At 53.5% G+C, this 25,694-nt stretch overlaps 1 protein-coding gene and 1 long non-coding RNA gene across 3 annotated transcripts; both read left to right on the top strand.

The window, feature by feature from the left end:
* The first annotated feature begins 15,526 nt into the window (after positions 1–15,526).
* Positions 15,527–20,529, top strand: LOC109144175. Of its 2 annotated transcripts, XR_005602124.1 has the most exons (3): positions 15,527–15,649; positions 17,455–17,634; positions 18,327–20,529. It is a non-coding gene; the product is annotated as an uncharacterized LOC109144175 (long non-coding RNA). The 2 variants fall into 2 exon arrangements; XR_005602123.1 differs by having other exon boundaries at positions 17,455–20,529.
* Positions 20,530–22,653: 2,124 nt separating this feature from the next.
* Positions 22,654–25,367, top strand: FOS (Fos proto-oncogene, AP-1 transcription factor subunit). The gene is made up of 4 exons (XM_039553152.1): positions 22,654–22,960; positions 23,361–23,606; positions 23,732–23,839; positions 23,960–25,367. The coding sequence occupies exons 1-4, from the start codon at positions 22,820–22,822 to the stop codon at positions 24,575–24,577; spliced, it is 1,113 nt and encodes a 370-aa protein (XP_039409086.1). The 5' UTR covers positions 22,654–22,819; the 3' UTR covers positions 24,578–25,367.
* The last annotated feature ends 327 nt before the right edge of the window (positions 25,368–25,694 follow it).

Genomic DNA, 25,694 nt, shown 5'->3' with positions numbered 1-25,694 from the left:
TTTCCAGCATGTACTCAGATCTACTTTTTTTTTTTTTTTTCTCTTGATACATCTTACTCTTTAGGAAGGTAGCACTAAGTAACCACTGACCAACTTTGGGCTGCTGCTTCCCCCTGGTACCACACCGCCTCTGTTCCCGGCCTCCCGTGTTGGTAGTGGGGCTGCCAGGAAGAACACGCACAAGCGGGAGCAGTGACTTGCTCTGCAGCGTAACCTGCCTTCACACAGGCGAACAGGGAGGGGAAAATTGCACAGGTGCGTGGTTATCATCACCACAGTTGCAGTCGGCTCCTAGGATCCGCTGCAAATATTTGGGTGTGCTGAGATGCAAGGAAAAGCAGGAAGAAAGAAATTGATAGTAACATTGCTAGAAAGCAAAATATTTTAAAAATTTCTATTAGCTTGAGTAAAAAAAAATGACACCATTGTTCCACTTTTATTCCTTAAACATCACCAGCTGCATTCCCTCTCTGGTCAAAACATGTCTTTAATGACAAGCAATAACAAGGAGTTGGTACAAACTTCAATCTAAAGAGGCTTTAAGCAGTGAATTTCATGTCTGGATGTTCACCTGCAGAGCATTTTAAAGAACAGTTCAGCACTTTTGCCTGCTTGTGCTCATACTTACTGAGAAAATACGATGAAGCCCTCCTGCAGGAAATGGCACTAAGCCCAAATGTACAGTGGTGGAGTGACCCCCTTGCTTGGAGGGAAATAAAAAGAACCCTCACAAAAAAAAACCCAAAACAACAAAAACCTCCCAGCACTAGACCTTTGCCCTTACTTTAAGCTCTAGTTTATTGTTTGAAGTGGGATTTACAGTCACTTGATGGACATTTCAATACATTTTTATTTCTCTTATCAGTTCACAAACCTTCCCTTACTTGGACAATTAAATTATTTGGAAATGTAACCTAATAAAATAAATATTTTGCTCTTTCTGCAATATGTCGAAGTATATTTGAACAATGAAAACATTCTTTTCATTGCAGCACTTAAGGCAGAAATAGCTATTATTTCACAAACTTTAAGAAACACAGACTATTAGAATATGAAGATATGAAATGCTGTACCATAAAATTCCTGATGAAATAGGCACAGCATGACAAATCTCTTCATGCAGAACACTCCTCAAACCAATGACAGGTACCCAGCCCTCTATCATGTTTAAAACATTCAATAATGCCTTATTTTCCAGAGAAAACTGCTCATTCATGTTAAGGTACCCTTGTTTTCTAAAATCAAAGTGTGAACTCAACCATAAAAGAGCAAATATGTGACTGATTACAGTCCCTTCCTATTGTGGCCATTTTGTCATGGTACATTTTTAGATGAGTTACACTTATGACCAACAAATTTATCCCCTGTTTTCTGTTGTAGTCTCCTCCTGTGGAGGCATTATTCTAGAAACTGCCACACAGGCAAGTTCAGATCTAATTATAAAACCCCTCAGAGATCCTTCAGTGCTTCAGTGTGTTGTGAAAGAAAATGGTACAGAGATGCCGTGAGTCTCTTCACAATCCCCAGTTTTTGGCTCTTTAAAGCACTTAAGCCTGCAATGGGGCAATCTCCCTTGAGTGTGCAAAGTAACTTACAGCAGAGGGAAAGCATTTGAAGATCCTTTCAGCTGCAGGTTAGGAAATAGCAGTCTTGCAGGGACATGCCTTAATGTTTCCACATAGTGGAGGCTCACAAAATGAAATGCTTCCTGTAATTCAGAAACACTGAACAGAGGTGAAGGAGAGATTGATAACTTGTTACACAACTTTCCAGATGAAGCGATGACCTATTTTAGCTCAATCTGCTGTGTTAAGCATTGTGGGAGCTCGGCAGTCAGCTGGAAGCAGGTATTTGTTCTCGCTGGCACTAATCCATAGACGAATGGGTGTATCCCCAAAGTAAATATTAATGCTGCCAATCACGACACACTGACAAAATTCGAACCATTTTGTTTGTGTATATCTTTTATATTTCCAAATATCCCTAATGCAGTTTTATTGCTGTCTTGAAAATGATAAAGAGACCAATGAATTATTCAGCTTTCAGTTCTGTTTTAGCAGAAGAGCAAAGAAAACCTTTGAATATCTCTATAGTCTGAGGCAGCAAAGGCCGTTGAAGAAAATATGCCTTTTCCCACTAAATTTCTAATTTTTCCTAACTGACAAATTTCACAGAGTGTTAGCAGTAGTCAATTCCTGCCATACCAAAATGTATCTTTTATCTATGGTAAATGGCAGAAAACAACACTAATTTGCTCCCTCTGTGAAACAATGTGTATGAATGTGTATGAATTACATAATTAGACCTTTTTTTTACTGTTTCTGCGTCAGCTGCTGTGGCATTTTTGCATTTTCTTCTTTTGGACAATAAAAAGTTGAAACAATGTTCCCCTTAAAAACTATTCTACACTTTTATGCTCTAATCCTTTTGCATTCTGCCTTGCACCTGGCAATCCACTACCAGATACTGAGAAAATTCTATAAAAATTACATATGCTTTACTATGCTAATCAGTGTTTTTTCTAACCATGCAAAATTGTTCATCCACCACTTCTGGAAAGTGCAAGGCCACTTCTTTTAAGGGGCTATATTTGAACTCATTGCTGGGATATAACTCTCACAGTCACCATCACGATCACAATCCAGACAGAAATGTTTTTCAATCAACTAAAAATAAATCAGTGGCTAAACAGCCATAAAACAGCGTTGCACTGCTTTACCTCTCCTGTAATCTGTCCCAGAGATCCCATGTACTGTGTACTGGCCATATAGCTAAAATATATAGTGTTTGGATAAGAAGCATAGAACAAAACAACCTTTAGATATCAGGAAGCATTTAAGTTGAATCCTTTGAGGAGACAAATTATTGTTACAATATATTTATATAGATCTGCTTCCATTTCACCCAGTGACTAAAGTTATTCCTACAAAGTACTTCAAAATCCTGCAAGCATGTGAATTGCTTGAAATCAAGTGTATGGGGCTTAATCTAAAACAGGAGTTCATTTAGGGAAACAAAACATCCTTCATCAAAGACAGCCAGATTCAATCACACACAAACCACTTTGAGGAAGTGAGCATTTGCAGTTCTTCTCTCATCTCTCCCCAGTGCTTTTCCTACTGCCAGGCAGGTTTTCAGCTTTTAAGTAATAGCCTCCCAGCTTTTTGAGATGATCTCCCACTTCACTTCCCGGCAACTTTCACCTACTGCCCTCCCGGAACTCAAGGGAAGCCCATATCCCTTTCCATTCCCAACAGATGGCTCCAGGCAAAGCCCCGCATCTCCCACAGCCCCAGCAGCATGCACCATGCCAGCTCCCTGTCCAGCAGAGGCCTGCTGGCCTTTCCTGCTCACCAGCAGCTGTGTTGGGATTAACTTTCCAGCAAACACCAATACAAAGTTCACCTAGAAACTCCCAACCTCTGCAAGAAGCAGCTGCCTTGTTACCTCCTCTCAACTCCCAGCCCTGTCCTCCTCTGACCTTTGTGATAAACATGCCTCTGCTCAGGGTGGGTAACAAATTACTGTTTACACAGGCTTTCAAGAATCTCTACAAAAGAGATTTTGTTACCTAAGCCATGACTCTAAAAAAATAGAAGCTTGGGGTATTGTCTTGTCTCAACAGGCAAACTGTCCAATGTTAAGTCACACCATTATTTTTCTTTCAGTTGTGAATCACAGTGCCAGCTCAAAACAACACAAAAGAGAGTACATTTAATGTTTGGGGCATAACTTTATCATTACTTTTTCTTAAAAGACCAGAGCTGTGAACCATCTGATTAAAAGCTTATCTCTGCATCTCATGGGCCTTGGGGGCTGCAGCCCCTTTCTAAACAATGGAGAGAAAGACATTATCCTAGAGAGGTCTTCTCATCCTGAACGAGACATCTAAATCTGGTGAGATAAATCCCAGTCCAGGTTTCTTCAAACTGAATTTATGCTGAAATCAAGCTCTAATCAGCAGTTACATTGTGCATTGTTGCTCTGCACAAGTCTGACTGAGCTGTCTCCTTACCCAGCGTACAGCATCTTAAATAAGAGGTGGTTGGCCAGGTCCACTTCCCTGCAGCTCAGCTTGAGTCCTCACTCACTTCATCCCTGCCAACTGCTGGGGACACCCAGGCCAGCTTCCAGACCACTCAGACTAGCTCCTCCACTGTCCTCTCTCTGATAAAGGCAAGAGATGGATATGGCATAGGACAATGGCGAAGTCCATAGCAGAAAGGACATATTTACTTCAGCATCAAATGACTGTGAGTTAGAGGCCCTCAGAAGAAGACTCACTGTCCTTTTTAAAACATACACTCACTTTTAAAAAACTGGATCTTTCTGCCAGCCATATAAATTTCAAAGCTTTTTAATATTGATGAACTCTTTAATCAGGTGCTTTCCAGATCTGCAGTCCAATGTCTGTAAAGGTATTTCCTTAAAATCAGTTTCAGATTTTGGTAACTGCAAGCCTGTCACAGAACCTGTCCTCCAGTTGTACCTGATGGGAACATAGTCGATTTCACTCTCAAGGACAGTGGCTGCCTAAGCTGCGAGGAGACAGCAACTGAGGGAAATAGATGAGGAAATGTACCAGGTTAGGTACCAGGCAAAGATTGAGTATCAGTGTGTCTAAGGGCAACTCTTCCAAATGATCCCCAGTTAAGACAAGCTGTGATTTCAGTGGCATTTTTAAAAGAAGAATTCTGAACTGAATTCTTAATGTAACCATCCAGAGAGACTTTCACATGTCAAAAGTAATGCAAAAAATACTCAGGAATTTAAAAAATAAACACTCTTGTGTAGGCTTTGCACATTAGAGCAGGAAGCTTTTACTGTGTAGGAAGCCTGAAGTCTTTTTATTATTCTACTACAGTGATGATTAAACGTCAAAAAGTTTTGTTACTAGAGGCTATATTTCTTCAAGGGCTAATTTTAATTATTTTTAACTTCTCAGATATTTAACATTTATATCTGTCTGTTCTTAGATCTTTCCTTCTTATACATAGAGAGTAAGTGCAAGAACACTGGGGAGTAAATACCAAGACAATAGAGAGCTCAAATCTCTATTTGAAACACAAACCTTATCTCAGCTGTAGCTACGGAGACATGATTTCTGAATGATATTATCCTCATATCACCTGGTAAGAATAAAAAGAGGACATCTATGTGCAGCAACACTATCTATTTCCAAGATTTCTTAATGCTAGATTGAATGGAGAGTACTAGGCCAGGTTCTCCACTGAAGACAACACTTAATTAATTCTTCCAGACTGACATATTTTTTTCAACTCAGAACAACCTTGCTGATTACTTGAAGATTAGCATGAAGAACATTCCTCCCTGCAACTCATCAGAATGGCCAGCATCTAACAAATGGCATAATGAATATTAGCTCTTGTATATCAACAACAGTGCAGCTGAATGCTACTCAAGTCACCAGTTCTCAGGAGGAGGCTTGGCAGCAAAGGCAGCAGTTAGATGGGATGTTTATTGGATGTCTTCCACCAGCTGCACTGTGTGGTGGCTTGACTGTTAGATTATAAATATTTCCCCTTGTGAAAAAGGGAAGTTGGCTGGATGAACACTGATTCAGCAGCATATATTCATAGCCTCGGCAGAGATTGGTGTGTAAGAAAGCAGGAATGGGAAGCATTGAATTAGGCCTGGGAAGTCCCCTCTCTCCACAGGCACATGAGCAGAACACTTATCTCTGGAAGCTAGTCAGCATGGCACGTGGGCAATAGAATATTAATAACTCCTCTACAGCAAGATTACTGGGGGCAGGATGGCTCACCCAAACCACAGCCTCCGTGGCCACTAGGTGCAGATGGGCAACTTCTGCATTGAGGAGTTCCTTCTGCAAAGGCAAACTGAGCTGCTGGGCTGGGTGGGGCTGCAGGAGGCACCCCAAAACCCAGGGAAGAAGTACTTTGGGGATACTGCTTTACTCACTGTTGGCCATAGGTCACAAGTCAGTCCTAAGCATCGTACGAAGGCCAGTGGGCCATGTGAGCCTTGCCAGCGTGCCTGTCTCAGTGAGCACCCAAGACCTGGCTGGCCATTGCGATGTCTGATATGGAGAGTATCAGTAGACAGGCCTTTTGAGAGCTGCACAGGGGACGCATTCTGTCTGGAGGGAATGGAAAAACAGACAGTGAAGATGGATAGGATGTGTAATCACAGGTTCTCATCCATCCTGCAGCATGGCTATGAAGAGCTGATGAGGATCAAGTGGTAAGAGCAAAGTGGAAATTTCCTTTGCCCTGCAGAAGCCTTCCCAAGAGGTGTCAGAGTAGTGGGATAGCTCTGGAGTTTGTCTCAGTGCTGGCTTTGTGCAAGTGGCTCTGACTCACCAGGGCAATTCTGGACCAGGGGGTTTTCCAGGAGGCAGGGGCTGAAATCCCCAGGGATGTTGGTCTAGACAGGGTGCTCTTCCCTTTGACCTCATTGAGGGCCTCAGCTTCCTCTTTATGCAAGTAAAACCAGCTGCCAGGACAGGATATTTTGAGCTACAGAACAGTTACGAAAGAGGAATATGCTGAGGCTTTGAGGAAAAAGATGCTCCTGTTTAAGTATAATTTTCAGACCACAGTTGTGCCAGGACACTCATTGCTGCTGCTCACAGGAAACACTTTTTATTCCTGACTTCTGAAGAGACTCAAACAGCCTGAGAATGGCTCTTTGCCTGACACTGGGCGAGAGCTGGTAGAATGATCTCCATTTCCCCCAGGATAATCAGAGGGAAATCCCAGTCATTAAGTCCTCTGTCAAGTGTTGACGTAAGAGGGATTGCAAATTAATCCTGCTTCCCATTCATCTCATCCCAGCAGAGGTCCCGCTAGCAAAACCAGTCCTCCAACAGCCGCAGGGAAATCCCAGACCGTATCATGGTGCTCTCCTGCCCTTTCCTGCAACTAATATACCCTGATATTTCATGTGCATGTGTTACATCTTCCATTCCTCAAGAGCTGGTTTGTAGGAGAAGACACAGGCAAGGTGTGAGTGCAGTGGAAGCACAAAAGGCTTACAATATTCTGTGCTGTGGAGATGTGTGACCCTCTCTCTGCTTTCCCAGCAGCTGGTCCCTGGCTGCCTCACCTGCCTTTGGTATCTCATAACTCTTCAGCAACAGCTAGCCTGGCCTGAGCAGGGCTGACCTGTGGCTTGTGGGGAAAGGACACGTTTTGTGGGCCATCCTGGCCTGTCCCATCCTTGCTGCCCTTTTCCACTTCCATCTTCTCTGCTCTCTCAGAGGCTTTCTGCTACAAATAAACAAGCAATTTCAGTTAAATGAAGGAACCTGGTAACCTGGGCAGCCAGAAGATGAATGCCCACTGTCTAGTGGCAGGAAGCACCAGGAGCTCTGCTTGCACATAGGGTAATTGTCATGGGCAGCACTGGGCAGAGCCCTCTGGGAGCAGCATCGCAGGGGTATGAGGTTGCACTGAGTTGTGCATTGAGGATTTTGTGGCAGGGGGAGTCACACAGACCTTGGTACCTACCCAGGGAAGCTGGATTTTGCTGTACAGTCCTTTGATTCCCAAAGACACTCTCTAAACTGACTCACTGAATACACAACACCAGCCTGTGCTACTCCAGGCACTCCATATCCTATGGAATTGGCATGGGCCAAAGGAGAAGAAGATAACAGAAGACACAGGGAAACACCAGGTGTTCTGCACTGTATGGTAGACACTTGGATTGCAGCAGGGCAATTCCTCAGAAATCAGTGAGATAACAGTCATCAATGGATACTCAGCAAACAATGTCCCCAAGAACATGCAAGCAACTTCCCCTGGCCTTGACAGGCTGAGGGTGGGACTGAATGAGGAGGGACCTCACCATGTGACACAGATATTCCTTATTTCATCCAGCCACTTCACTCCTGTTGAGCTTTCACCTCCAAGAACTCATGTGGGAGATGAACAGACTTCATTTGTTCTGGGTGGTTTGGGGTTTGGTTTTTTTGTCAAGCCCAGCATGAGGAACTGCTCCTGTAGCTGCCTCACTCACCTCTTGCCATGCTGCTATATATATCAGTGATTCCTGCCTCCAGGATCTGTCTGGGATCTGAGCCACCTCTCCAAAAGGAGAGGTATTCAGCACTGTCACATGACAGAGGTGGAGGGAGAAGGTGGCAGAGGTCCAGAGGATGCAGCATATATTATCTTCATGAGTGGGCACTTGTCCCTCAGGCCAAGAAAACAGTTTTAAACATTTTGTCTTTTTTGTTGTTGTTGTTTTTCCATAAATAAGGAAAAATGCAGCGATATTCTCCAGGGCTCTAGTCATGTTTGGTGTTTGACATCATATTAACTTGCTCCCCTTCACAAGTCTTTAACATGTCAGCTAAATGAGGATGGAGAACATTAGTCCCAGAATTGAGGATGGGATACCAAAGCACCCATACAGACACACAGACATCAGGGAAGGTGTGCCCACAGTAACAGAGCAGAGCAATGTCACACAATAACAGACTACCACTTTCCTGGCTCCTCTCCTCTGTTCAGACTAGTAAACCAGGCAAAAAACAAACACATGCAAAAGAGAGCTGAAGATAGACACCTTCATCTGTGTGTGCTTTGGACAATGACACTATTACTTTTACATAGTAATCAGGAGCTTTGAGCAATTGAGATTTCTCATGTCAGCAGGGAAAGTCTCAGACCTAATCTATGTGTCTATACAGGAGTGTGACTGTGTTCCAGCTTGTCATCTAGGCTTTCCTCCTGGCTTTATTTTCCTGTTCATTTCTTTTTTTTTCTTCTTAAAAGGGTCTGAGTCTCCACACAGTGTTTTCTGAGTCAGCTTTTCACCTCCTTTCAATACTACACAGGCTGTGGCTCTACCAGGTTGCAAAGTCAGCAGACAAGGGGAGCTGGCCAGCTCTATAGGTCACCTCGCAGGGGACAGCAGCAGCTCTGGGTTCCAGCCCACAGAAGCAGGTTTGCTAGAAAGCTCCGGCAGAAGTATTCCTGTTCCAGTACTCCTCTGCTCGGGAGGCTGGCCTCAGACAAAGTGAATCCAGAGCCTTGAGAGAAGCCCTGCTCCGCCCACGGTGGTGTCCATGCTGGAAAAGCGAGGGTCAGCGCAGCAGCACTGAAGCCCAGCTTGCGTGTGAGCGCTCAGCCTGCATTCCCAAAAGGCAGCGATGAGGCATGGAGCCGTCCCCGTGAGCCTTCGGCAGCCGTGCTCCCCCCTGCCGCCTTCTCTTCCACACATCTATCCCCTGCGGCCACACACCAGCCTTGCTGACAGATCTTACTTGAAAGCTCTGGCAGGCTGTGCCACTAATGGCAGAGCCCTGAGCCGGCTCCCTCCGTCTCCCTGGAGTCCCTGTGCAGACGTAGGTGCACGTCACGGCCTGCTCTAATTTTATCCGTGTTTGATGGAAGAGACGAACTGAGCAGCAGGGAGGCAGCTATTTTGGTTTTCTCTGTGGCGGTGGGTTATATAAAGCATCTTGCCATGACCCGCGTCGCTTGGGAGCTGCTTTGCTTTCAGCTGCCACTAAACCAGAGGCTCGGACGCTCGCTGCCGGCAGCCGAGACCTCCATGCGGCTGCGTGGGCCAGGTGTGCCGTGTGTGCCCGGTGTGCCGTGTGTGCCCTCTGTGCCGTGTGCGCCGTGTGCGCCCTGTGTACGGAGAGGGAGAGAGCGTCAACGAGATTCAGGGGCAACCATCAATGGGGAGAGACTGGCTCTACTCCTTGCTGTGCAGTGTGACATGCACTCAGGGGTTTCACCCGTTCCAGTGCCAGCACATCATACGTGCTCCCCCAGCAGCACAGCGGGCTCGGGCACAGGCGGGCAGCTGGCTGCCCGGGGTGTGCGGGCTTTGGCCGGCCGCCGTGGAACACTGCCGCTCTCACCTCAGCCGGGCAAGAAGAGCGGCTCCATTAGGTGGCAGCAGCAGCAGCCGCAGCAGGAGGAGGCTGCTCGCCCGGTGGGACCTCTGCGGGTGTGCAGGAGGCCCATGGGGCCACAGAGGGGCTCGGCAGAGCCAGGCAGGGACTGGCACTGGGTGCTGGGCAGCTTGCTGCCGTTGGGTGCAGGAGATGTGGGGGACTATTGCCCTTTCTACCTGTGCTTCCTGGTGCTCTGGGGTACCTCTGTCTGACACTGACCGAACCGCTGCGAAACCCCAGGGGCCGCCCCCTGGGCTGACCTCCCGCACGTAAGCCACGACGTGGTAAGCGGCCGGCGGGGACCCTGTCCTGTGCTAGCTGACCGCAGCGCCCGGCCTCCACGCAATGGCCATTTCCCAGCTGCAGGGAGCGGAGGCATTACGCAGGGCTTCCCGCCCGTGTGGGCTGCGGCTCCTCCACACCTGGCCCTCCCGGGTGGTGTGTTCGTCAGAGATGCTCCGGTGCTTGGTACCAGGCTAGTGAGGCAGGGCAGCAAGCTTCGGGCTTGCCGGCTTGGGAATTTTTGGCAAGAGGCAGCATGACCAGGACTCCTTTCTGTGTCTGACATAGGAAGAGTCTGCCAACATCTGGGTAAGGTGCTAGAGCCCACTGCCTGGAGGGAGTTTTGGGGAATGCCTCTTGCTTTTGTTTCTTGTCCAAGCAAGCAAATTTAATAGCACAAGCCAAAGTATTTAGGACGTGTCACTATGTCAGTTGGCACCTCCCTGCTTCTCCAGTCTCTGGGTACTGCTTACCCTGTGCTCAGCTCTGCTGCTGACTCATGTCAAAGCCGCCTTCTCCCTAATGACCAGGGGTCAGGCTAGGACCCAGCCTGCTCCGTGGCTCTCCTCGCTCCCACGCAGTTCCCGCTGGGCCTCCCGTCGTGGCACCGGCAGGACGCACCCACTTCCTAAAGAGTCACCTCCTGGGAACACCGCCGAGCCTCTGCGGTGGCCACGGCATCTGACTCCCTCCCCCTCCGAGCATGTGCCTGCCTGAATGCCCATACCTTCTGTCTGGCCGCTCCCGAGGAGGCATTGCTGCGTGAGGGATAACCCGCAGGACAAGGGAGGGGGCTGTGGTCCATGTGCAACCACCACCCACCCACCCAATTTGCTACTGGCTGGGGCGGGAGAACTGCAGCCTTGGGGTGTTCCCAACAGGACCCGTATCTGTCTTCCTCATGCATCCCCCACTGGCGCCAGGAGCCCCAGCCCCCTCAGCACACCACCGCATCCCTTTTGCTGGCACGATCCCCAGGGAAAGCGGCGGGCGCAAAGGGCATGCCGGAGGAGGGGCGGGTGTGCGTGCAGGAGCGTGCATATGTGCACGTCAGGCAGAAGGAAGCGGGGTTGTGAGTGCTGGAGGCGTTGTGAGCGCCAGGCACAGGCTGACAGGCAAGAGCTGCCGCTCCCGTAGGAAGATAAACTGTTTTACAACAGTCACGATCGCAGTGAGAAGTTCACTCCAGAGTGCTCCTTCTTGCTAGGGAGGGAGAGGATAATCAGAGCTGAGAGGAGGAGTGTAGGATACGGGGGAGCATCCCAAAGATTGTGCGAGTGTGTGTGGAGGAAGAGTATTTGTGTGGAGAGTGCAGCAGCTCTGTAAGCCCCTACAGATGGGGTGTGGACACAGGAGAGGAGTAATGCTATTGCACAGTAATGCAGTAACGCAGCCCCCTCCAGTACTGATGTGGAATGCTGCCCGGGGGCAGAGGTCACTAAACCTGCCAGAACTGGCACCAGAGCAAACAAGAAATGGACGAATAAACTAAAATACTTCAGGGAGCAAAAATGTTAGACTTGGAATATACTGCAACAGGAGAGCAGGCAACTAGCCTCCACTCAGTTCTGCAGAGAAGTGCAAATATATTCAAATATTGTGTGAAAGGACAAGCCCTCCTGCAGGAACTCATCTCCAGCTCTCCTTTCCCAGCGTAGCAATTCAGTAAAGACTTGTCCCAGGCTTGGATTCAGAGTCTCCACTGATATCTGGAGCCCTGATAGCATGAGGTTGCCTCTGTGGCCATGCTTACACTTTTTTTTGTGCTGAGGCTGTTTGAGGTGGTCTAAGCAATACCAGCTCCACAGAGCTCGCTCAGATCCTCCCTGTTGTGCCAGCACAACACTGTACACAACTACATGGCAAACCAGATTCAGGAACCGTTCTGTCAGAGGAGCCATCATCTTTTCTCTTTGAGAGGTTAGTCGTCTTCCAGCACAGCTCATTACAAGGCTCCTGAGCAGCACTGTGCACCCTGGCTGGTTTTGGAAGGTGCTGGCTGTGCCTCCCAGATTTGAATCAGCTGATATAAAAGGAGTTGGGCAGCTGCCAGCACCACACCCTGTGTCGTGCCAGCACAGGCGAGTGCCCATCCGTCCAGGTTGCAACTCTGCAGCAATGCAAGCCAATCTGCCGTAGGCTGGCTTTTCCCACTCCTCCTGGCATAGGACCTAGCCTTCTCCTTGCACTGGTTGCTGACTCCTGACTCTGCTCTCAATCAGTTCACCATGATAAAATGGCAGAGGACAGATTGACAAAAGACAGCAAAGGGTTATCTCTTGGGGTAGCACAAGAGGGCAACTCCTCACCCCACAGCTGAGAACTGGACCTGGCAAAGAGTGGGAATGGAGTCCCCCAGTGGGGAGGGTACCCCAGCAGTAGCTCAGCCCATGGCAAGCCTGAGCAGCAAGCAGACTGAGCTGACCTTCAGCCTGCTGAAATAAAGTGTTCTGTTTCCATCCGTGTCAGCTCTCTGAACTGGCTTGCCACATGGCTACATGCTCCTACATCTAGTGCAAAGAAATGAAATACATGACTCGAGCAGGGGGGGACTAGAAGCACCACAGGACTACATTGCCACTCCCCTCACATCTCAGGTCTCCAGCTGCTTGCTCTTGTCCCACAGCATCATTCAGCCAGGCCTATGTGACACAGGGCAGGACAGATTTGGGATGGAGCAGAAGGGGCAGGGTTGGGCAGGGTTGGGCAGACGCACTTCTGGGTGTTGAACTCTGTCCTCTGCCCTGCTGCTCCTTCCCTGTCCTCTGCCCCACTGCTCCCTCCCTCCCTGCAGATGAGGTCCTGTAGTAGACAGGGTGGCAACCCAGTGGCAGCCCTGGCTGGTAGGGTAAAGCACTGAAAATGTCCAGTGGACTGAGATCAGGAATGAGCAAATGAGGAGGACACTGGGCTAATTGGTCTCTGTGGCTCCTTGCAGCCCAGGAGCTGTGAGTGCCTGTACCTGCAGCACTGTTGCCTGCGCCCTGGGATGGGATGGGGCCAGAGGGCTGACAGCCTGTTCTGGGACAAGGGGAGGAGCAGGAGTAATTGGAGTCGTTAGTGATATTTTTCCTTCCTCATGTCAATGTGAAATACTGGTAAGAGGAGAAGCCTCTTGCCATGGGTACCGGCTGCCTGGATACATCAGGAGCATCCCCCCTGTGCAGGTGTCAGTAGCAGGCACTGTCAGGGGCAAGGGCTGTGGGAGGGTACACGTCCTGGTGAGACATCCCTCTGGCTGGCTTCAGTCCCTCTGGCAGGAGACTTTGGACAGGCACTGTACTGCAGCCCCAAACCCCAGGCGTGATCCCTGCCTTTGACCACCTACCCACACTTTCCCACACGGCCAGTGGTCTCCGGGTGACCGGGCACCCGCGGAATGCGGGGAGCTGCCGTGACCATGCGGAAAGCCTTTTCTCACGCCCGCGGATTACCTTCCCAAACACCGGCACTTCAGGCTTGCCCTTGAGAAGCAAACACTAATTTCAGCCGCACCCTTTCCTGCCCTGGGGCTGCAGGGCGAGGGTATCCTCAACGTACGCCGTGTTCCCCACCGAGGGGTGTGGGACAGGAACCAGCCCTCGTAAAATCGCCCGGATTGAACCTGCTGCCCTCAGCCTGCCAAACTAAACAGAGCTGATGTAAAGCAAACAGCAATGACAACAGCCTGGCTGCTGGTGAGGGTTGGGCAAGCAGCTGGTTTCCAGTTTGCTGGCCTCAGCAGATGGCGGCGGCGGGAACAGTCGCTGGGAGTTCCCACCCCGCAGGCACCCGGCGCAGCGGCCGAGGCCGGGGCGGCCCCGAGCTTCCCTCCTCTCCTGTCTGCCAGCAGCGCCTGCGCAACCCCCAGTGCAAAGACAGCTTTTGGGACTTCAGGGAGCCACCCAGCCGACCCTGGCACCGGGAAACCGGGGATGCCGGTGGGTGGGTCCCTCCGCCAGCCGCTCTCTTCTTCGGGTGTTTCACCTAGAAGGGCTCTGGCCGCCACACATTGTAGGGGAGGAAGCTGATGTCAGAGGGAAAGACGCCCGAAGGAACACCCAAAGGCCGGCTGCCGGAGAGGAAACGGTGCACCAAGAGCAGGGCTCTCTGGAGCAGCCCCTGGTGCCCCGGAACGCAGGGAGGAGCATTCGGTCTGTCTGGCCTCTGCTGGGCACCCCCGCTGCTGGTGACAGGAGCATGGATGGCACTAGGTGGTCTACTGGGCAGATTTGGCAGAGCAGGCTTTTCAGAGAATGCTGCTGGGAAAGGATGCTGAGGGCTCAGGCCACTCTTCAAGAGATGGACTAGAAAACACTGCAACATCTGTGGTTCACTTCTTAGTTTCTTTCCACTTGTTTCAAGGCTAGATTTCTCAGGTTTGTTGGACATGCACTTCATAGCCACACTCCACTCAGCAGCCCGGATGATGGGCACAGCAGACCTGTGGCACATGTGCTGGGGGTGCTCAGCCAGTACCTGCAGCAGGGCAAGAGCTCATGCGCACTTCTCTCAGAGCAGTGCCTGCATAGTGGCCTCTCTGGCCCAGCCATCCATCCATCCATCCATCCACCCATCCATCCATCCATTTGACCCTCCAAGCTCCGGGCTCTTCCTGCAGCTGGGCTGTTCGCACTGCCGGCCAGGCTCCTCAGTGCAGCCGGCTGCACCGCTGACCCCAGTTAAAAATAAATCCTCCTCCTCAGCGGCAATATTTTTAACCCTGGGCCCATCCCTCTGCTCAGGTTACCAGCCCGCGCCCTCCCGGCGCACGGCGGAGGGGCGCGCAGCAGCCACAAGCCGCCCGTGGGGCTGCCGGCTGGAGGGACCTCCGCTAACCCACAACACACACCGCTGCCTTCTGCCCGTGGGGAATCCTAGGCTGTGGGGCTCCCCGGGCCGGGCCGGGCCGGGCCAAGGTGCCCCGCCGGCAGCCGCGTGGGCAGGACGCCGGCGGGGGGGGGTCGGGGCCGCCGCAGGCCCCGCCCGCCCTCGGTTGCCGCCTCCCAAACAAACAACAGCCGCTCCCGCTGCCGTGGCGACCGCTCCCCGCCCGCCGCCGCGGCGACGGGGCCCCGCCCCTCCCGCGCGGCTGACGCGTGCTCCGGCGGGGGGAGGTGGGAGGGGGAGGCGATGACGTTGCCGGTCCGTTTCCACGGGAACCACGCGCCGACGTCACGGGTTTGTGTGTTGTCAACGTCCCGCCGTCTCCCGGCAACGTCAGGCGCCCGGCCCGGCCCCGGCAACAGCGCCGCGATTGGCCGGGAGCGCCGCAGGGCGGGGCCCGCGCGCGCCGGGACCGCCCCCTCTGCGCGGCTGCGCCGGTGCGGCCGCGCGCGCGGTGTGCGCGCCTCTGATGGCCCCGGGCCTGAGGGGCCCAGCGGGGCCAGAAGGGACTGGCGGGGGTTAAGCCCAGCTGGAAATGAAGCACCACGCAGCCGCTCGCTCAACTCCCCTCTCTCCCCAGCACCCCGGTGAAACGGGGAGGAGGTAAAACTTGTGGGTTGAGTTAAGAACAGTAGAATAATAGAAAACAAAGTTAAATGCAATAATAATGGCAAATGGTAGTAATAATAATGATAATAAAAGGGAAAGGAGATAAAATCAAACAAGTGATGCACAATAGAATTGCTCACCACCCGCTGGCCGATGCCAGACCCCAGCATATTGCAGTTACTTGTGTCTCTCTGGGGTTGCCAGGTTGACAGCACAGCTTTTTACAATGTTTTACTGTTTTTTCTGGGTGCTGCACTTGTCTGGAGGTAAGGTGCAAACACGTTGAAGGTGTCCCCTGCACTACGTACTTACTCATACAATCCCACACACACTACCTGCCACTCTGAAACTGCAGGCTGTCGGGTGGGGAGATCTGGAAGCCTGGCTGGGATGTTGGTATCAGCAAGCACCCCAAAACTCTGGTGTCCAGTGCAGGTGGGCATGGCAGCCTGGCAGGGTCTTGCACAGCTGTGCTGCACGGCAGGAGGGAGACAGTGGTGTGTGCTGTGTGGGGCCAAGTGCCTGGTGCCCCATTTCAGCTGCATGAGCCCAAACTCACAGCTCCATACTCCAGTTTCTCACCAGCACCAGGCCATTCTCTCCAGACCTCCCTGGGAGATGGTGGGTTTGCCTGGGGAAGGCAGGAGGGAACCCCTGTTTAGAGGAACCGGGGTGGGGGGGGGGGGAGCTCTCCAGGCCCTCTACTGAGGCTCTGTGCTGAAGCACAGGGCGCCTTTCTTTCCAAGCGCCCACATCTGCACTGGCAGTCAGTGCCCAGAGAGGCCAGCACCGTCAAGTGGTGTCTCACATGGGTGAGAGGAGCTGGTTTTGCAGCCCGCTGTGCTCTATATGGATCCTAAAGCAAACAGTGACAAAGCAAGTTAACCTGACCCCACTGGCTTGGCGGTTGTGTCCCTGGCAGTCAGGCTCCTGGGAGGAGAGTACAGAGGGCACGTCCTCCATGTGCAATCACCAAGTCAAACAGTCCCAAACTGTACTGCTGTACCTCTTCTGTGAAAGGTCTTTGGGTTTCCAGGCCTAGACTCTCTGACATGTTTACTGTCTACGTGTTTAACATATAACCTCGACAGGGAAGAAAATGGACAATCTCTTCAGAGGCTGGTATGGGCCTGGAGGATGGCAAGAGCTTTTTCTCGACTTGGAAAGAGCTGTGAGCTGCTAGCAGTGAGCAAGAGAGACTCTCCTCCAGACCCTGTTCACTGTTCTGAGGTGGAGCAGAGCATACAGATGATCTGTAAATGTCTTACTCCCAGGTCTCTCTGCACAAGCATATGCTTAACTCTGGTTGCACAGATACTTAGGAATGAGTTAACACAGAAGATGTTTCCTCTTCCAGCAGCTACCCCCAGCCACACCAAATTGCTTGGCAGATCTGGATGCATGGGGAGGATCAAAGCCTCGGGGCTGGGCTGGCAGTACTCTGCACTGTTTACATGTTTACATATTCATGGCACTGTTAACCCCAGACAATTTAATAATATTGAATTTTGTATTTGTTACATTTCTTAAATACCATCTAAGGAACCTCAGCTTCCTGGGGTATTCCCAATATTTGTTCCTAGGACAAAAAAGGCCAACTCACAGTGTAGCCATGCCTTATTATTTGTTCTCTTTCTATTACTGGGGGTCTCTACTCCTGCTGTGGCAGCATCTTTGCACTGAGCTGCCTGCTCCCTTTGGCTCTGCCTGGAGTGCAGCCTGACTGTCCAGCCAGAGACATGGCTCAGTTGCAGAAGGGTGCAAACACCTTGCTTTCAAGTCTTGCCATTTCCTTTCAGCAGCACCAACTGAATGTGACTCGCCCACGGGCTGAGTCTCTGTGAGTCCCTGAGACAGCCACATCGCTACAAGAGTCGAGGACTCAAAAAGGGAGACCTTACTTGTGTTCATGACTGTCTTCCAGGGCAGCCAGCCCACCTGGCATGCTGGTGTCTGACGCTGAATGGCACAGGAGAAAGGTAAGATCTGGGGACTACCTCCAGTGAAGCAGAGTTGTTTCTCCAGGCAGTGACAAAGGCTCAGACTGTCCTTCTTCCTCCCAGACTATCCTCAGCGTTGTGATCCTTTGTTTGTCCTGAGTCCCCTTGAGCCTTTCTTTCCTCAGAGCACTCCCCAGTCACAACAATTAGAAGGTTTCTTTCTGTCCTGAGCTAAACAATCTTCAACATCCTGTCCCTTCACTTCAGCAGCTTTGTTCTGCATCTGCAACAAAATCTCCTTAGCTAAGCACAGTGGCATTTTCCTCCTCCTTCTCAGCACTTCCTCCTTTGCTACCTTTGGCCCATTTTACTCAAGAGGCACTGCACCAACAGAAGAGCAGGACCCCTTTACCCAACCCCTGTCCCTTTACCCAGCCCGTGGCACAAGCATTGGTATCGCTGCCCAGCCCCACAGGAAAGAGGTAGCTTGGCAATGTGACCATCTGGCTCCCACCTCCAGAAAGCTATTGGACACAACAGGAAACCCAAGCTTTCTCTTGATTGTGTGGGGATTTATTGCAGGCATCTTGTGGGGTTCCATCAAGGAAATCACAGCTGTACTTGCCTTGTTTGAATCTTGTCTGATAATCAGAAAAGTCCTGCATTAGCCTGTCACTGGGTTTGAACATGCTGCTTCTCACTGAGCACGTTTTCCTCTCCTTTCCTCCCAGCCAGTCAGTGCCCTGGACTATAACTGTGAGCATGCACAATGCCCTGGGATGGGCCTATGATGTTGGAGCTGGTGGAGAGATAAGAGGCCAGCTTGGCCATGGTATTCCAGCTTTGTCTCACCACCATGGCACACACAGCACATCAGTGGCAGCAGCAGCAGCAGTTTTGGAGTTTTGTCTGGAGAACTTTGTGCTTGAATAGCTCCAGGTTATGAACCCTGGCTTGTGGGGCAATGGCTGCCAGCCCCGCCCTGGGGCAATGGGGTGCGGATGAAGCGCTGCGATGGGCGAAGCTCTTCCACGCCTGCTGGCTGAGAGCAGTGCATGGGTTCCTCAGTGTGTGGAGCAAGGACCAGCCGTGCCTGATGAGTTAGTGTCCACCATGGTGCAGGCACAGAGTAGTGAGAATAAGTGGGATGGCTCGACAGCGTCATCCACAGTAATTGGCGGCCCACAGCACGCGGCTGTGCGACCACGAGATGCCGGGATGTCTCTGCTCACAGTGTTTATTCTTTAGGATGTCCCTGTCACACACCCAGCTGCTGTGATTATTAATTGCTGTTTATACTTTTCTTTGAGTATGCACTGTGCTTTTAAGACCAGCAGAGGTGGGAACCCTGCCCTCCTGGAGGCTCCCAGGCTAGGTGGGAGGGTGACAGCTGCAGTGTGTCTTGTGGGGAGTTCAGGCCACTGGGATAATGTACCAAGGGCCCTTCCTCCACCCTTTGCTCCCCAGACACATCAACAAAGGGGGCAGGCTCCCACCACTGGTTTTTCAGCCCCCTTTCCTGCTTTTCCATCCTGTTTCCTTCTGAGGCCCCACAGCCTCTGCCTGGCTCTACAAGCCTCTCTGGGGCCAAGTGGATGGAAGGGATCCCTTGTGCCATGCTGGGAGTGAATGTAGTGGAGGACACCAGGAACATTGGGTGTGCAGGTGTGTGCAGGGAGAATTTCACTAATGCCCCTGGAGCCTGCCCATAAAGTCTGTAGCACAACAGGTACTCAAGTTGTTGTGCATATCCTCTGATGGTATGGGCAGGATGGTTGGCCAGGCAGTGATGAATTCTCAGTGCAGGGGAGCTATTTCTTGGTGTCCACAGCAGTGCCCCCTGCATGCCAGCTCTGCTGCTGAACTCTGGCTGTCCAGTCTCCTTCCCAGTGACCCCAACAGTCCCTGGTTAGCTGGAGACAGATGTCCATCATATTGTGTGCCTAGAGAAGGAACATGGAACCATGCTACAGTCAGTGTTGCTGACAGAGAGTGGGTGCTGACAGAGAGTGGGTCATGAGACTACCAAAGGGCCATGTTGCTGGAATGAACTTTCCCCTGGTACATGGCCAAATTTAGGCACAGCCATCTCTTCCCCCTGAAGTGGGTTTTGGCTGTGCAGTTGCACTGGCCCACACATCTCAGGTGCTTTTCTGGTGTGGTTTTCCAAGGCCAGCCTCAGTAGACAGCTCAGATGAAGGAGGGGTGTGAAAGTAGGGCCAAGTTCCCATGCTGCACTTTGAGGCTTGGGAGCTCGCTGTTCTGCTGTAAGCCTCAGAGCTGCAAGCTTTCCCATCTCCCTGCTTGGTAAGAGGAGAAGTGGAGGCCAAGCAGGTGGAGGGGTTCTGTTGGTATCCCGGACAAGATCCTCACTGGATTGTTGCTGTCCTTCTGCCCTGCTGGCACCATTGTGATGCCCAAGAAGTGCAGTGGGCATGGCCTCTTCTGTCTGGCCAGGCATCTGGGAAGAGCCATCTCCCTGCTGATGATAGTCAGCAGCCACCTCCTCCTCCAGCACCAGATCCAGAGGTGCAGTGGGCTTGTCTGAAGCAAGGGAAAAGTCCCTAGAGGGGTGTGTCTGTGCAGCTGCGGCCTAGCCAAGCACCACCAGAGCCTGGCAAAACCCTGCTGGCCCTGGCTGTACAGGTTTAATAATGTTGTTGTGTTCACTGAATTCATGGTCCATTCCACAGATCACACTAATTTGTGAGGGTCTAATGGCTCTTCCTGTTCCCAGCTGGTGAGGGAGGTGAGGAGCCTCCATCAGCCTGGCATGCTGGTGAGGGTAACCCTGTCACCCAGGCAGGAGGGTTCACGCTCTGACTCTGTTTTGTCCCTGCGGTACTGCCTGCTTCCTTTTTTTGTTCTCACACATACTGCGGTAAAACGTGTGCACCCTGTGTTTGGAGCAAACAACAAATCCACGTCATGTGTTTTCGCTTTCTCTGTTTCGTTGCCTCCACATGTTAGAAATGTGTGGCATCCGTGCACTTTCCGTTTGGTACAAACCGATCATGCTTGGTCGCCAGTGGAGATGGCAACAGATGGTTTGCATGGGCACCACAAAAATATTGTGGGCTTTGGTGAAGTGGATTCCCCCCCTGATTTCCAGACACTTCTTTTGGGGAAGGTAGTTTGGCTAGAGGAACCCTGGGGCAGTTTGTAGACAGCAGGGCTAAGCAGTGTTTTTCTGAAATGTGCCTGGCAAATGTCTGAGACTGGAAACTGTGTCTGAGGCTCTTGCCCTTGCTGGGCACCAGTGTGTCAACCTAGGCCCTGCTGGGGATGTGGCTGCAGAGGTTTGGCCTGGTGCTCACTGGTGGCAGGGATGGCAGGAGCATGGCTTTGCTAATCTGCTGGCACATCCCTCCTCTGGGCAATGCTGAGGGCCTCCTCACCTGCACCCTGGGGCTGCCGAAGAGACCATGCTTGCCCTGCTCTTTCGGTAGCTGGCATGAGGGGAATGCTGGCTGGGGCAAAGAACCCTTGGTAGCACAGGAACCTGGGGTGACTGATGCCTGCCCCGAGATGGAATAGCCCACGGGCCAGCGCTGAACTGATGAGAGCAGCACTGGCAGGTCCTTTCCCCGCAGGTCCTTTCCCAGGGAGAGGTACGGGCCGCGAGCTGCGGCAGTCCTTGGCTGTCCCCTCTGCTCTGACGGGCAGTTCAGAAATAGCAGCTGGCCCAGTTCTCCCGCCCCCGTGGCCCAGATCTCTAAGAACGGAGGTTGCTCGCGCAGCAACAGCAACAGCAGCAGCATCAAGCGCTGCATTTAGCCCATGAGCTCAAACAGAGGGAGAGGCTGCCAGCAGGATCCCAGCCTGGCTGGGTGACGCTCCTGCCTGGAGACTGCGCTGCAGGCTCTGTTTGTTGCTGTAAACACGCTCCCTGCTGCAGCTTCCCTGTTACTATCTATAGCCGCGATCTCTTGGCTCCCGTGCAAGGCGAGTCTGCGGTCTGGCTCCCACCTTAGCCTGACCTGAGCCAGGGCTGCCTGACATCCCCGTCGTGGGTGGGTGTCTCCGGGCTTCGATGCAACAAGGATCAAAACAAAACCCAAACTGGAGGAAAGGACGAACCTCGCCCCTCTCTCTCCTCGTCGGTGGTTTCCCGGTGGCCTCCTGCCCATGCTCTTGGCAGATATCCCAGCCCCCCCGAGCACTGCTCCTAAGATCTTTCAACCTTCCCGGAGGGCTGCGGCCCCTCAGGCTTCCCTGGCAGTGCTTCCCCACCGCCCTGTGCCATTACCCTCGCTCTCGACAATTACAAGCACACATAATAGACAAGTCAATAGTGACACATGAGCGTAACGCGCTCCTCGCTACGGGGAGGGGTGTAGGTTGAGCTTTCCGTGCGTGGGGCCCGCCGAGTACCTGTGCCCAGCTACGGGCAGACCCCGCTCTGTGCTGGCGGTGGGGCTTGACTTGCAGCGCAAAACGCACCGCTGCCCGGCGGGGCCCCTTCTTCGCCGCCTTTCTTGGAGCACCTTGCTCCGCGGAAAGGCTGTGCGGGGTCCCGCTGAGGGGAGGGGTCACTTGCGGCGGGACGGCGCCCCCGGGGAGGGCGTCACCTGCTGCGGGACGGCAGCCCCAAGGGCAGTGTCGGTGCCCCAGAGCCCTCGCAGGGTCTCGCCAGGCGAGGGGGGAGGGGCCGTCGCGTCCCGAACCGTCCCGTCCCGTCCTGTCCCGCGCGCCGCCCGCCCGCCCGCCGCACTTGGCTGCAGCCTGGAGCGCTTCCCGTCAGTCACGCCCCCTCGCACAGGATGTATCCCATATAAGGATATCTGCGTCAGTGGGTTCCCGAGCCCGGCCGTACCACTCCGCGCGGGGGGGAAAACCCTATGGCCGCTCTCTCCTGCTCTGCCCTGGGGCCTCCACCGCCCCTGCGGCCGCCCCCCGCCCCATGCTGTGCCTCCGTCCCGCGGGGGGCGGTGGCAGACGGCGCGCGGGGCGGCCCCCGGGAGGCGCGGGGCAGGCGCGGGGTGGGACGCCCCCCCCCGTGGGCGCGGGTGGCGCGTCCCCGGTGACGTCGCGGGAGGGTATAAAAGGGAGGCGCGGCGCGGTACTCCAGCAGCCCAGGCAGCCCCGGCGGTCGAGCGGAGAGACGCGCGGCGCGGACCGGGCACAGGGACGCACGCAGCCGACCCCTCCTCGCTTCATCCCCAAGGGCGCTTCGCCACCGTCGCATCACCTCTCACCTCCGGCTTGCGCTCACCGAGCCGACATGATGTACCAGGGCTTCGCTGGAGAGTACGAGGCGCCGTCCTCCCGCTGCAGCAGCGCTTCCCCGGCCGGGGACAGCCTCACCTATTACCCTTCCCCGGCGGACTCATTCTCGAGCATGGGCTCGCCTGTCAACCAGCAGGTGAGTCGCCGAGCGTGCCGGCTGCGCTCTTGCCCGGGGCAGGAGCACTCAGTAGGGGACGGGGCGGGAGCGGGTGGCGCGGGGCAGGCGGTGTCCGCGGAGGAGGTCAAGTCGGGAACTGGCGTGGGGAGCGGCCCCGGTGCCGAGGCGGGGCGGTCGGGGGGTGCCGTGGCCCGGGCCGCGCTCTGCGGCGGGTGTGTAAAGCGGCTTCATTGATAAAACGCGAGTTCATTGAGGAGACTCCGGAGCAGCGTCTGCGTCAGCGCGGACGTCAGAGATATTTATAACAGGCCGCTCTCGTGTGGAGCCGGCGCTGGCAGCGCGGCGCCGCGGCCCCGGGGACGGCGGGGAGCGGCCCGGGCGTTCCGCTGACGGCAGCCCCCCTTCCTCTGACCTACAGGACTTCTGCACCGATCTGGCCGCCTCCAGCGCCGGCTTCGTGCCTACGGTGACGGCTATCTCCACCAGCCCCGACCTGCAGTGGCTGGTGCAGCCCACTCTCATCTCTTCGGTGGCCCCCTCCCAGAGCCGCGGGCACCCCTACGGCGTCTCGGCGCCCGCCCCCACCACCTACTCCCGCCCCGCAGTGCTGAAGGCGCCGGGCGGCCGTGGGCAGAGCATCGGCCGCCGGGGCAAAGTCGAACAGGTGAGCGCGGATTGGAGTTGTTTGGGGCACGGGGGGGGACTGGGGGGACGCGCGGCCGGCGGGTTGCCCTGGCCGGGGGGGCACCGGGCTGGCAGCGGGACTGAGCGGCCTCTCTCTGCCTGCAGCTGTCCCCGGAGGAGGAGGAAAAGAGAAGGATCCGCCGGGAACGGAACAAGATGGCAGCGGCCAAGTGCCGCAACCGGCGGCGGGAGCTCACGGACACGCTGCAGGCGGTAAGTGCTGCCCGGGAGGTGGCGGGGGAAGAGGGAGTACCCGGGGCGGCGGTGGCAGGAGGAAGGGGACTCCAGCTGGGAGTGACGCCGGCCCTGGCTGACAGCCTACTCTGTCTGCAGGAGACCGATCAGCTGGAGGAGGAGAAGTCCGCGCTGCAGGCGGAGATTGCTAACCTGCTGAAGGAGAAGGAGAAGCTGGAGTTTATCCTGGCGGCCCACCGCCCCGCCTGCAAGATGCCCGAGGAGTTGTGCTTCTCCGAGGAGCTGGCAGCTGCCAGTGCTGCCACCGCGCTGGACCTGGGCACCCCCAGCCCCCCCATGACCGAGGAGGCTGCCTTTGCTCTGCCGCTGATGCCTGAAGCGCCGTCGGCCGTGCCGCCCAAGGAGACCAGCAGCAGCGGGCTGGAGCTCAAGGCTGAGCCCTTCGACGAGCTGCTCTTCTCCACGGGGCCGCGGGAGGCCTCCCGCTCTGTGCCCGACATGGACCTGCCTGGGGCCTCCTCCTTCTACCCCTCGGACTGGGAGTCGCTGACTGCCGGGACCAGCGGAGAGCTGGAGCCCCTCTGCACCCCTGTGGTGACCTGCACCCCGTGTCCCAGCACCTACACCTCCACCTTCGTCTTCACCTACCCCGAGGCAGACGCCTTCCCCAGCTGCGCTGCTGCGCACCGGAAGGGCAGCAGCAGCAACGAGCCCTCGTCTGACTCCCTCAGCTCCCCCACCCTCCTGGCCTTGTGAAGGGCTCCAGCATTGACTGACCTGCTGGGCCCCCTCCCCTGCCCATGCACCCCCACGGACTTGCAGCTGTGCCCCATGGGGCTCCCCAGGCCTGGGGAGGGTCCTGCCACCGCCACCCCCTGTCTGGCCTGGTGCCCCGGGGCCTGGCAGAGCGTCATGCACCGAGGTCTCTTACCTCTTCCAGAGATGTAGCAAATCGCATGGAGTTTGTCTTGTCCCCAGTGGCCCATCCATGAGAGCTGGTAGTCTGTAGCATGTCCCACATGGCTGGGTAGGTGACTCCCTCCCCTCCTTAGTATCACTAGCATTAACTAATTAATCTCTTGGTTTTAAATGATTGGAATTTAACCTGGTGCTGGGTATCTCCAACTCGTATCTAGTGCAGCTGATTAACAATAACTACTGTGTTCCTGGCAATATCGTGTTCTGATGACTTAGCAATGACCCATCTTACGTGGGGGGAAAGAGACTCTATTTTATTTTCTAGTAGGTAGATAAATAGCTATATCCATGTACTGTAGTTCTACATTGATGTTCATTGTAACTTTACTGATCATGCATTGTTGAGGTGGTCTGAATGTTCTGACATAAGTTTTCCATGAAAACGTTTTTATTGTGTTTTTAATTTATTTATTAAGACGGATTCTCAGATATTTATATTTTTATTTTATTTTTTTCTACCTTGAGGTCTTTTTTGACATGTGGAAAGTGAATTTGGATGAAACCTTAAGCATTGTTTGCTTATTATTGTTCAGAGACATTGTCAATAAAAACATTTAAGTTGACTGCTGGAGCTGTCCTTGTGTTACCTTTTGCACTTGCTTCCCTGCGACCTCAAAGGGGTTCCCTAGCCTCTAATTTTGGCTGGGCTTTATAAACTGCAGACAACTGCAAGCTGCCCGAGGTTTAGGGTGCATCAGGGTGGGAATACCATTTAGGCCAGCCCTGTCCTTGTCCTGGTGTTAGTCAGGGCTGGCTGTGGTTACACCCATCCTGGTAGGCAGCAGGGTCACTCCTTACGGCCTTCCCCAGCTGATCTGTCTGGGTCTGGTCCCACTCTGTGTCTGTGTGTCACCTACTGTGGCCTTTCACCAACTATCTGGAGGCCTTGCTGGAA

This window comes from Corvus cornix, chromosome 5, assembly GCF_000738735.6.
Source record: "Corvus cornix cornix isolate S_Up_H32 chromosome 5, ASM73873v5, whole genome shotgun sequence".
Lineage (NCBI taxonomy): Eukaryota > Metazoa > Chordata > Aves > Passeriformes > Corvidae > Corvus > Corvus cornix.
The sequence above is the reverse complement of the archived record's forward strand: the minus strand, read 5'-3'. Positions and strand labels throughout refer to the sequence as shown.

Bases quoted from the DNA above. Each gene is read 5' to 3' on its own strand.
- FOS (XM_039553152.1), top strand. From the start codon at position 22,820: ATGATGTACCAGGGCTTCGCTGGAGAGTACGAGGCGCCGTCCTCCCGC. The intron at 23,607-23,731 runs GTGAGCGCGGAT...CTCTGCCTGCAG, and splicing joins GCCGGGGCAAAGTCGAACAG to CTGTCCCCGGAGGAGGAGGA. The intron at 23,840-23,959 runs GTAAGTGCTGCC...CTCTGTCTGCAG, and splicing joins TCACGGACACGCTGCAGGCG to GAGACCGATCAGCTGGAGGA.